Source organism: Amphiura filiformis, chromosome 6, assembly GCF_039555335.1.
Source record: "Amphiura filiformis chromosome 6, Afil_fr2py, whole genome shotgun sequence".
Lineage (NCBI taxonomy): Eukaryota > Metazoa > Echinodermata > Ophiuroidea > Amphilepidida > Amphiuridae > Amphiura > Amphiura filiformis.
In genome coordinates this window covers 49,342,851-49,356,508 of record NC_092633.1, presented here as the reverse complement: position 1 = coordinate 49,356,508, position 13,658 = coordinate 49,342,851, and the positions used below count along the sequence as shown (strand labels likewise).

General features: G+C 34.8%; 1 protein-coding gene across 1 annotated transcript in view; it reads left to right on the top strand.

Annotated features, from left to right (window-relative positions):
* Positions 1 to 607: 607 nt before the first annotated feature.
* LOC140154272 (putative ammonium transporter 1) overlaps positions 608 to 13,658 on the top strand; it is a 40,346-nt gene continuing 27,295 nt past the window's right edge. The window contains exon 1 of the mRNA XM_072176858.1: positions 608 to 832. Within this exon, the coding sequence (XP_072032959.1) occupies positions 742 to 832 (91 nt within the window). The 5' untranslated portion in view covers positions 608 to 741. The remainder of the gene's footprint in view (positions 833 to 13,658) is intronic.

Genomic DNA, 13,658 nt, shown 5'->3' with positions numbered 1-13,658 from the left:
AATTAAAGGTTCATATAATGTGCAAAAATATTACATAGTTCTGGGCTAAATTTGACTATTATTATGAGGTTCTACATGTATGCTATACATATATTAGGGGCGCACCATTAGATTTCCAGGGGGGGGGGGGGCTGGGGAGATTTTTGAAAAAAAAAAACTTTGCCCACTAGTGAGAAAAAAAAACAACTTTGCCCACTAGTGAGAAAAAAAAAAAAACTTAAAATTTTTGTCTCACTTTTGAGTAAAAAAAAAAATTTCCCCACCCAACTTTGTATAAAAATGTACATTAAAATTGAAAAAAATAACTTCACCGCCAAAGGCGGCGAAAAAAAAAAAATTTGGTGCTCTTGGAGGCAAAAAAAAAAAAATTCAGCCGCCTTCGGCGGCGAAAAAAAAATTCTGCCTGACCCAAACTCCCATGCCCCCCCCTGAGAATCTAATGGTGCGTCCCTTATGTGGCCTTACGTAAAAGTTTCTGCGTGGTATGGCATTGACCTTGGGTTCTGACTTATTTCACACGCAGGTCTGATATTATTAAGCACCCTGGCCCCGGGCCCTGGCCTTTATTCCCGGAGCCACATCATATACAGCTATATACGCTTTATAGATCACTGCAGAGCACCATACCGCATAGTGAAGGAGTGATAGCTTCGTATTAAAGGATAATTGGTCATATATGAGAACTGTCGGCTTGATTTGATTACTTTTCTGGGTTTGTAATAATTAAACTACAGCATCATCATGCCGACACCATCGTTGGAAGAGCAAGTCAAAGCACTTCAAGACAATTCTGACGCCTGGTTTTTAATAGTGGTGTCTCTTTTTATCATGTGTAAGTAAAATTTATCACTTTTCATAGTAATGCATCGTTTGTTTGTTTTTGGACGCCTGATGTTAAAAGAATGAACACACCATTTTTAAGTGTGTAACTTTTTTCGAGTTTCGAGTTTAATTTTCGAGTTTCGAGTTTAATTTTCGAGTTTCGAGTTTAATTTTCGAGTTTCGAGTTTAATTTTCGAGTTTCGAGTTTAATTTTCGAGTTTCGAGTTTAATTTTCGTTAAAATTAAACTCGAAACTCGAAAATTAAACTCGAAACTCGAAAATTAAACTCGAAACTCGAAAATTATACTCGAAAATTAAACTCGAAACTCGAAACTCGAAAAAAAAGTTACACACCATTTTTAACACACATAATTTACACCTTTTTGTGACAGTTCTTGAACACCATAATATGTTCCACTATTGAACACTGGTATTTTTTTCCTTTGTGCCCACGAAATTTTTATTTTGCCCCCCCTCCTCCGACCACCACGAAAGCTGGCTACGCCCCTGCATGTGTATCACATGTCCTTGATCTGTTCAAAATATATAATACATGACAAGAAAAACTACTATACTAGTATACTTAACAATAGGATATATAGGTTAAATTGAGATATGTGAAATGACCCTTAGTTTTATTACTATTTTTATGTATAGCGTAGGGTGGTGTGGTGGTGTCTTTTGTGATTTTACGATCAAAGTTGTTGGTAGAAAGTTTGCTGTATTTTGTCGCAACCACATTTTTATTCAAATTTCTTATTTAACTTCATGGTCTGATGGATCTTTAGAAATTATCATTTTTGTTGTGATAATCTTTGTAGCCCAAACAATTCATGCCATAAATACCGGTATAGTTAATAGTGGTAAATGGTCTGCAAAAGACAACCCGATGACTCATATAAATCAAAAGGCTAGTGCAAGAATATTCCATCTTCAATAGCTGCCTGGTGACAAAGTTTCAAATGTGTACAACATAGAATGCAAAAATGGTCAAATATCTACCTGGCAGCTATTGCAGATAAGGCATATAGCAAGTAATTGTCATGCCCGCACTCTTAAAAATACGGGGTCAAATATGCACCCGTTTCATTGCAAACAACCACGTTTGTACTTTGTAGTCATGCACGGGGCCAAGCCAAAAAGAACCCCAAAAGGGCCAGTTTTTGACCCTGCAAGCGACTGTCAATTATGTACCGACTAAAAAAGGATAAATATTGACCCCATATTTTTAAGTGTGCGTAGGCTATATGGAATTAACAAACAATTATATTAGATGAATTGAATTACCACGAATCAGATACAAAACAAAATAGGCTATTATATTAAAACCACAGCTCAAAAATTACTTTCTTTTTTATTTATCCCACTAAGTTGGCTAAGGGGTAGTGATTTGTTTCATTATTTATTTTTATACTGTAAACAAGTAATGAGAATGAGAAAAATTTTCATTGACGTCGTATTTTTAGTTTCCTTTTTGCGGACCTTCCCTGTCCAACTTCGATTGAATACCATACAGGTTGGTGGATGACGTCATGGGTGACGTTGTCGTCTTTTTCAAATGGTGCTTTGAATATTATGTACGCTTGGTCATCATGTTCATTATATCCATTTAATTATACCTCCCTAATTATTGTAGGTGGTGATTTTAATGCAGTGCTTGGCCCTTTAGATTAATATCAAGGTAGTAAAAATAAGCATTCCAATGTCAAGGCAAGTGAAATGATCTCTTTATTGATGGATGAATTTAACCTTTGTGATGTTTGGAGACATGTCCATCCTAATTTGAGGCAATACTATAGGCATCAGATGATCAGCGTAATCCAAGGGTTCTTTCAAGGCTTGACTTTATCCTTATTACTGAAGATTTGACTGACAATTGTATTAGCTGTAAAATTATTCCTGTAAAATGTAAATTGATTGAACAGAAATCCTCCAATAAAATCAGGTAAGCAAAATATTAAGCTTATTTACCATGACGGCCGGCACGTTGACTGGTGTGTGTGTTGACTTTTGTTTACAATTTTACCCTGATAGTGAAAATATTTATGATGTATAAAAACAAATACAACATGTAAAGTAGTCAAAACTACTGGTCCCTCGGTGTTGGATGATTTGACTACTTCCCTCTGCTGACGCGTCGGGAAGTAGTCAAATCATCCAACACCTCGGGACCAGTAGTTTTGACTACTTCCCAGCAAACACAAAACGTTTTCGACATCGTTCGCAAAAGGTTATAAAAGGTTGTCAGAAAACGTTTAAATGTCGGGTTATATAAAGGGTATATTAAGAGTATAAAACGTTTTCATAACCTTAAAAAACATTTTTGATAATCTAGTGCTCAGCAAACAAAAATGTTTTACAGAAAACGTTTAAATGTCGGGTTATATAAAGGGTATAAAACGTTTTAATAACATTCCAAAAACATTCTTGAAAACTTGATACAAAACATTCTAAACAGAATGTTATTTTGGGGTTGAAAAAATATTTTGCGAAAATGTTTGCCCAAAATATTTTCAATAACGTTTTAAAAACGTTTTCATGACCTTTATATAACCCGACATTTAAATGTTATTAAAAGGTTTTGAAAAAACATTTTAAGAACATTTCTGTGTTTGCTGGGTTCAAACATTTTAACATAATGTTATTTAAGTATTGACACAATATTTGGCAAAAATGTTTGCAAAAATAGTTTACAATAACATTTTTTAAAACATTTAAAAATATTGTTGTAGTGTGTTTTCATACAAAACGTTTTAAAACGTTATCATGACCTTTATATAACCCGACATTTTAATGTTATTAAAACGTTTTTACTTAAACCAAAAGCCAAAATATAACTTATTTAAAACGTTTTTAAAACGTTTTTGTGTTTGCTGGGTTCCCCTCAAAACATGTTGTATTTGTATACTGTGTAAGAAAAAAGAAAGAAAGGAAAGGTGTTAAAACAAAATTAATGAGTGATATAGAGAAGTTAAAAATTCAGATTAATGATAATCCATCCAATAATTCACTGTTTTCGCAGTTGGAAAATTTGGAAGCAGAATTAAACAAAATCTTGGATTTTGAAACAAAAGGTTTGATTATTCGTTCAAGAACTAGATGGATGGAGGAAGGTGAGAAAAGTTCAAAATATTTTTTGTAACTTGGAAAAAAGATCTTGTGAGAAGAAATGTATTTAACCCCAGACAAAATAATGAAATTGGAAGCAATGATTTGCGTCTTTGTCAGACGTTCAACAGACATATATGATTTATTTGCAATAAGTATGTAACACAAATATATAGCATGCATATAAGGAATCAGCACCCAAAACCTGGACTTATTAGCAAAACGATATTTAGATTTACAAAGGACCCTGATGAACTATCAAAAGTCACCACCCCAGTGACCTACACAGAAAGGGCTTATAAATATCTTAAAATAAACAAGAATATTTTAGAGGACCTAGATGAAACCTATCTTAAGTCACCACCCTCGTGACCCCTACAGAGGGAGCTGAATAATATCTTGTTAATAGAAAATATAAATATAAAATACGGAATATTTAATATAGCACCCCAGATGACCTATCTGAAACCACATCCCCAGTGAACTACAAAAGGGAGATTATAAATATCCAAACAAAGAGCACAGCCAGTAATATAAAATGATATGGGCTGAAACCTTTAACAATATTTGTGCATGCAAAATATATAATATATATTCCTGTAAGATGGTTTCCAGGAATCGTACATTCATATAGGGGAAATCCCTGACAGGTTAAATTGGATACTTGATCCATACTAAAATGTCTACATACTTTAATTTGTGTGCATTTCTTATCCATACTTAAATAGATATATGTTTCAAATTAGAAAATCTCTGCCAGCGGATTTTAAATTTGTTTAAATTGATGCTAATGCTTTAGCATTGCTCACTTCAAATGACATGGTTAGACATGTGTGTATTTTTAATCAACTACAGCTATCTCGTCCTTTTCTTTTAATTTTTTGTTTGAAAAGCTATAACATATGAGATAACATTTAACTATATGCTTATTAGCCCAAGGAGAGAGATTCCGCCGAGATGTACATTTTACACAATGAAGTTCAACTATCAGCAGGAAGTTCTTGATTGGTATAGCAAAGGAAGGCACCTATCAAGAGTTTCATGATTTGAGCAATTTACCGCTCTCAAAAGGAATTAGACGACTGCACCAAACCAATCATCAAATCACGAATCGTGACCCAATCTTTGCTCTATCAATTACGTTAGAATTGCTTCTTTAACTTTAACATACAAACTTAAAATTTTCTTTATAAATTTTTCCGCACCACTACTACCATACTCTCAATATGAAAAATTGCAAAGGGAGTGGTGGGTGGGAAAGAAAATTTTTTAAACACAACCTAGTCTTGTTGAATCTGACAAAATAATGACGAAACAAGAAATGATCGGAATGCAAAACATCGCCTGTGTACCACGTGACTTAGCAACAGTACACAAATTCACACAATAGGCCTTACCAACGGGGACTACAGCATTTATTCTGCAGGGGTTAAATTGGTTTTCAATTGATGGGATTGAAAACGTTATTAACCCCAGACAAAATAATGAAATTGGAAGCAATGATTTGCGTCTTTGTCAGACGTTCAACAGACATATATGATTTATTTGCAATAAGTATGTAACACAAATATATAGCATGCATATAAGGAATCAGCACCCAAAACCTGGACTTATTAGCAAAACGATATTTAGATTTACAAAGGACCCTGATGAACTATCAAAAGTCACCACCCCAGTGACCTACACAGAAAGGGCTTATAAATATCTTAAAATAAACAAGAATATTTTAGAGGACCTAGATGAAACCTATCTTAAGTCACCACCCTCGTGACCCCTACAGAGGGAGCTGAATAATATCTTGTTAATAGAAAATATAAATATAAAATACGGAATATTTAATATAGCACCCCAGATGACCTATCTGAAACCACATCCCCAGTGAACTACAAAAAGGGGAGATTATAAATATCCAAACAAAGAGCACAGCCAGTAATATAAAATGATATGGGCTGAAACCTTTAACAATATTTGTGCATGCAAAATATATAATATATATTCCTGTAAGATGGTTTCCAGGAATCGTACATTCATATAGGGGAAATCCCTGACAGGTTAAATTGGATACTTGATCCATACTAAAATGTCTACATACTTTAATTTGTGTGCATTTCTTATCCATACTTAAATAGATATATGTTTCAAATTAGAAAATCTCTGCCAAAGAAGTTAATGGATCATGCAAGAACTGAATGAGAAATAAACTTCCCAATCCCCCCCCCCCCCAGATTTTTAAACATATTCTATTTATTCTTTAATTTTCATCAGTTAAGCCTGGGGGATATGGGAAGCTCTCTGGATGTTCTTTTGCCTGATATATAGGAGACCAAACGGTGACTGCGAGTGCAATCCCCTACCCATAGTGGTTTTTCAATATTACGCATATCTGGATGAACTATATCTGTGGGTAATGACACGTTAACTCTGCTTTACAAATGTTGTGTGCCACTTGTTTATATTTCTGGTACATCTAAGCCCCGCACCATTTTTTTTAATCATCAAACGAGAAGTGTGCCATGCTATAAAAGTGTACAGAGAACTAGGATAACATGCCTATTCTATAATACAATAGGTCAACATACTTCTTGAAATCAACGTGATAACTAGGCGGCTGCGCAACCTCACGAAAAAACTTGAACACAATTTTTTGATTTTGAATTTAGTTGAACAAGAAAAATTTGAGGGCATAGTACTTGGCCCCTGCCTATGCTATCCCATGCCAACCTGGAGTTGATTCCTTCCTTAGTATTACCAAACTTAATCGATCAAATCCCACATGCTAGACCGGCTTTCAATAAATATTTATTAAATAAAATACAATAGGGCAATTCATGGTTCTGAACAAGATGATCGTTTAAAACAATACAAAACAAAACAAAAACAAACATTCATGCTTCTTAAGTGTTCTTGTACTTAGCCTTAAATTTACATCTCCTTAATCCACTATATCATGTGCACATATTCAGTGTGCATTCCAAATGTTATGCATACTTTCATTAAACAATTTTGAGTACCTAACAACTGAAAGTATAATTGATGATGCTGTACAAGTGTACATACCTGTCAAATGTTCAGAATGTCAGAAGATTGATTGCAGCAACTGCAGGACTTTGGGAACAGAGGTCTATTGGTCAGATGACATTCAAAAACCAAATAGACTGTCCCTTGTGAATGCTCAACATGCAACATCTTGGATTGGACAGGCAGAGTTGAAACAACACTCTTAAAATCGCAATACCAGGTCAGTCATATTACATATATGACCCACAAGACAACGACGACGTACAATTGTACGTGATTTGTGAATCTTACCAGATTGTACACCATTTTATTGTTTTTAAAAGCACTTGACATGATTCTTCCATTGTACGTAGTTTGTAGATAAAGCAACGTTCAATGTTAATTCAAAATGTTTATTCAAAATATAAGTCATTGATTGCTGCAATGTAGCTGTTACGTGGCTCCATGTCTAACTGAAGTAAACCCGTTATATGCTTGATGATGAGATCACCGTCAAATATTATTGTGGTCATAAACAAATCTCCAGTCTCACGACAAGCAACACGTCTTCCCTCCTGTTACCTGATATAATCTGCAATGAAGAAGACAGAAAAAGGGAAGCAAATTGTGCAAGCAAAGGCTTTTGCATATATACAAGCCTGATTATTAATAACTACCTTACTATATACTAAGGAGTTGAAAATTGAATTGATCTTGAACATGATTATTTTTCTATTTATTTTGTTTATTTATTTACCTCTTCATTTACTTTTCAACTTTTTAAATATGCCAGAAGGTCCAAGTGTCAAGGCAGTGTGCACTGTTCCCACTATCTAGGCGAGCTTCACAAAGATGCTGCCAAGTAGAGTAAAACCAAATCTAGTAAAAACTATGCCGAGTTAATTTGGGCAAGTAAAAGGAATCGTACCAAGATCCACCAAACTTGTTTTACATCAGATGACTCTACAATTTTGCTTTCCTGATGATACATCTTCTATGAATTCCTTAAATGCCAACACCTATGCATATGTCAGAAAACCCATAAAACGATCTTCCAATTGTTAAATTATAGGGCTGCTACTCACTGTTAATATTTTCTGTAATTTACATACGAAGGACTCTAACTTTGACCTTCACCGATTGCCTTGAATGACCAAAATCCAACATCCTTTGCATATGTCAGAAAAACGATCCCCAAAATTGTTAAATTATAATGCTGCCCTTCGATGTTAGTATTTTATGCCAGAAAGGAAAACCCTTACCGATTGCTTCAAACAATTTTTCAGGAATTTTCACTAAAATCCAACCAAAATTTGAATTCCAGTAATTTCAAGCTTTTCCAAGAGCCACTAACATTCTTTAATCAGACTAAATGATTCACGAATATCCCACTTGTAATATCAGGATATCATATACCGCGCATCACTAATGCACCGCAAGCGATGTTACTATATTGCATATCGCCCAACACTTGTCTACGAACTATTGGCCATATTGGCCAAGATTTTATCTTATTTTATTATTATTTTCAACTTCGGATGGGAATACAAACTGCTTGTAAATTTTCCCGACACTAATCACCGAAAATACGCCAACGCCCTTTACCTTTTCAGGACTGAAACCCTGGGATTATTTTATAATTATTTTATAATCCCTGCAATGCCCTGGAATTATTGCAGCAACAACAATATAGTTTGTTTTTAACTAAAAACCATCAGCATGATTATATAAAGTTGCTGTTTCTGATCCATGTGTTTTAACCAGGCATTGATCTTTCCCGTCCATGGATTCGATAAAATCAAGCGTGTCGAATTCTGCAACCTATACCACGCGCCTATTTCATCCTGCAGAAGTCCGATGTTTTTCTCTCAATTAAGTTGATACATTATGTGAACGATGCAAATTATATGTGAAAACCCACTAATTAAACTAAATAATAAACATTTTAATCATAACTGCTCCTTATTGGCACTCAAATTTCGATTCGGACACAACTTGATATCGCAAGTTCAACAATGTAAATATCTTTGTTTATGTGATACATGTTCCAATGACGTCATTCCATTAATAAATAACTTATGTAACTTCTCGTAAATGGGTTGATCAATAATAATCTGTTGATAGCACGCCATAGAAATTGGCTATTTGCAAAATCCCCAGGACTGATTGACGGTAAACAATTTACGCAATCATCGAGACCGCCATTTAGTATTGCCAAACCCGCGATTTGGTAGCCCAATTGGGCGAATTTCAATTTTTATTTATTTATTTATTTTTTGCGACTTTTGACAATTTCCTGGCCTCAAAAAAGCAATGATTAAGGAAAAATTTTTACGACTTTTTAACATTTGGCTCCCATAAAGTTAAACCAAATTAAACCATTCTTGGAGACTTTTTGATTATTTGGGCAGCAATTCAAGCAGAAATTGTTTGGCAACCTGGTTTTGCGTTCTGCTTGTGTGAATATCACAGTTTGAAAAACTTAAAACCGTGTCAAGTGAAATTATAAAATAAATCGCACTCGACCCAATGTTATTTATACTTCCAATGCCCATTTTTTACAAATGTGTTCTACCTTTAGGCTTTAGGCCAAGGCCTGCTACTAAAACCCGGGATTGATTATAAAAGCAAATTTCTCACCGAATCAACTCATCATCTTGACTGCTCTCAACACCGCTGCCGGATAACGCCCGACGCTGGGTGACCCGTTCACGTAAAATTGTCACATTCCGCATTTAAAATACCAGCAACTTCGCCTCTCTATCACTCGGGTTAGTTTTGTCCAACTATTTGTATTATTTTATAAAATAAAAGAGAATCCCAGACAATGTCACAATTTCCACTTGCCGCAGTACCATCACTATGATAATATTGACGACTTTACTTGATTGCTGCAGCTAGTTGTTTCGTGCGTAAATTCAACAACGATTTTCCGTTCATGTAAAAAAGACTTTGGAATCGTAAGGGAACCAAACTGGAACTATATCATTAGCCTATGATCGCACTTATACTTTCATAACTGATGAATTATCAGCCATGCACCTGGCGAGATGCTCTCGGTGATAGCGCAAATAGACATAAAATTCGATCCAGCTGGTGGTATAGACTCATTTTCTCCCAATGTTCCACTCAAAGTTCTTCAACAGTGAAATTCCAAACCGCCGCACATATTTTGTTGTATTTTTCCGACGAAAACCATCAATGAAAACATGGTCCACGCCACGAAATATTGTTGTAAATACACTTCCAAATTAATATAAGCTACTGGGATTACTACTTGTAAAATATGCAAACTAAAAAACTTCCGAAAGAAAATTTTTTAAACACAACCTAGTCTTGTTGAATCTGACAAAATAATGACGAAACAAGAAATGATCGGAATGCAAAACATCGCCTGTGTACCACGTGACTTAGCAACAGTACACAAATTCACACAATAGGCCTTACCAACGGGGACTACAGCATTTATTCTGCAGGGGTTAAATTGGTTTTCAATTGATGGGATTGAAAACGTTATTATAAGATTAAAGATGGTGATGGTAACATTGTTTCTAACCAGTCTGACATTGTAAAAGAAATTTATAACTTTTACCATAGATTGTATTCTGTAAAAACTGTTACTGGCAATTCTTGTGATACTATGGAGGATTTCCAGTTGAGTTCTATATTGTTTTTTGGCAAGATATTTCGGACATGCTTTTTAATTCATATAAATTTTCAATTGAAAATGGTCTCATGTCAATGTCCCAAAGAAATGGTATTATAACGTTATTGCCAAAGAAAGATAAAGATATTTTATGTATTAAAAACTATAGACCGATTTCATTGCTGACAGTTGATTACAAAATCTTTGCTAAAGTGTTGGCCAGTCGTTTGAAAAAGTGTATTCATGATCTTATTCATTCTGATCAGTATGGTTTCCTTAAAGGAAGGAATATTGGTAATAATATCCGTTTAATTTTAGATATCATTGAGTATACCGAAAAGGCTTTCGATAGTGTTAGTCATGATTTTTTATTACAAGTCTTAAAACATTTTAACTTTGGGAATCATTTTATTTCATATGTAGAAACTATTTATGCGTGTAGAAAAAGTTACATTATTAATAATGGGTTTTTAACTGAATCTATTGATATGGTTAAAGGAATATTTCAGGGCTGTCCAATCTCACCATATTTATTTATATTAGTTATTGAAACTATGGCTATTGCAGTGCGTCAAAATATTAATATTAAAGGTATTCCTATTGGTGACAAAGAGTTGAAAAATTCTCTTTTAGTTGATGACTCGACATGTTTTCTGGACGGCTCGCAGAATTCCTTTGATAATCTTTTTGCTTATATATTGAATAATTTTGCAAATTGGTCTGGTTGCAAAATCAACCTTTCTAAATCTGAGGCTATTTGGGTGGGATCCAAAAGGGGGTCTTTGAATTTTCCTTTTTTAGAACAAGGTCTTATTTGGAAAAGAAATCAATTAAAACATGTTGGGTATAAACTTTTCCCTAAATTCCCGATCTGCAAGTACTTGTATGTTTGATCTCAACTATAAAGTGAAGTTAAAACAACTTCAAGGAATCTTGAATTGTCTCAAGACATCAGGAAAACACAACACCAAAGCATTGATTAGACTCCGCATTGCCCTCACGATCATGAGGACCATTTATTAAGCTATTTATGACCATTCAACAATTTATATTCATATACATAAATATAATTGAGATACATAATGATAGATTTCATAGCACTTTCATAGCAATTAAGACCTGACATAATATAAATAGAAATAACCATACTGAATTAGTTATCTTCCAATAAATATTATTAATAACACAATACAAGAATTATTGGAAAAATGTGTACAACAAGCCAACCATACAGGCTGGACATGCAAGAATTGACTTCTGTATCACATTTAACCAAATTTCATCTTAAGCAAATACAGATACCTCTTTGGATCAAACAGAGGATTGAATTGGAAATCAATATTTATAACGCAATTATTAAATAAACAGAAATCTCCAAAAGAAGAAACAATGCCAACTCTATCAATGAGTTAAACCTTTAAATCCCTATATAAGCTGGTAATTATTGAAAAGTGAGCCAAAATTTACTATAAAATAATATTAATAAATGAAATAATCCACTGACAAAAACAATCAAGCCAAAAAGATACTTCAAATAAGCATTTGAAGAACTCCATACAAAGCATTCATTAAGCCAGCACAAAGCATAGTAGAAAGTGGAGACAATCTACAGACGAGATTCTTCAGGATTTGAAGAACTCCATACAAAGCATTCATTAAGCCAGCACAAAGCGTAGTAGAAAGTGGAGACAATCTACAGACGAGATTCTTCAGGATTTGAAGAACTCCATACAAAGCATTCATTAAGCCAGCACAAAGCGTAGTAGAAAGTGGAGACAATCTACAGACGAGATTCTTCAGGATTTGAAGAACTCCATACAAACCATTCATTAAGCCAGCACAAAGCGTAGTAGAAAGTGGAGACAATCTACAGACGAGATTCTTCAGGATTTGAAGAACTCCATACAAACCATTCATTAAGCCACCACAAAGCGTAGTAGAAAGTGGAGACAATCTACAGACGAGATTCTTCAGGATTTGAAGAACTCCATACAAAGCATTCATTAAGCCAGCACAAAGCGTAGTAGAAAGTGGAGACAATCTACAGACGAGATTCTTCAGGATTTGAAGAACTCCATACAAAGCATTCATTAAGCCAGCACAAAGCGTAGTAGAAAGTGGAGACAATCTACAGACGAGATTCCTCAGGATTTGAAGAAACTCCAGACAAAGCAGCGTAGTAGAAAGTGGAGACAATCTACTGACGAGATTCCTCAGGATTTGAAGAAACTCCAGACAAAGCAGCATAGTAGAAAGTGGAGACAATCTACTGACGAGATTCCTCAGGATTTGAAGAAACTCCAAACAACGCAGCGTAGTAGAAAGTGGAGACAATCTACTGACGAGATTCCTCAGGATTTGAAGAAACTCCAGACAAAGCAGCATAGTAGAAAGTGGAGACAATCTACTGACGAGATTCCTCAGGATTTGAAGAAACTCCAGACAACGCAGCGTAGTAGAAAGTGGAGACAATCTACTGACGAGATTCTTCAGGATTTGAAGAAACTCCAGACAAAGCGGAGAGTAGCATAATTTGACATACTTTTATTGAAGCATCTTTGACAAATGAGATAACTGATTTACCCTTCCAGCTACTGGGAGGGTGGGTGGGATTTTTGGTCCAGCATGATCGGAGGAGCAAATGCAAGTGGCTTACTAAGAAAGGTATGAACACAACAAAAGAAATGGAATTAAAGCAGATACCTGCTTGGCTGCCCCCCACTACAGTGCCATCTGAATGGCCAGGAATCTGGGATTGTTGTTATAACAACACAACAACTCCTACAACATTCCAATACCATGACCCAAATCAATAGCATAAGTTTCAAGAGCACTTGATATGGCTCAAGTGGAACTGATAGGATAATTGTCCAGACTTGGCTGCACATGAACGCCCAAGTTTCCCTGATGCTGAGACAATCTGGTTTTTAAAAGATTTTCAACTTTGAAAAACGTCATTGTTGGCGTGCAAGAAACCTTTCTATGGTTGGGAAAATATGTGTTATTAAAACTCTTCTCTTACCACAGCTTTATTTACAGTTTTATGTATTAAAGTCCCCAAACATTTTTTCAAAGAACTTGATA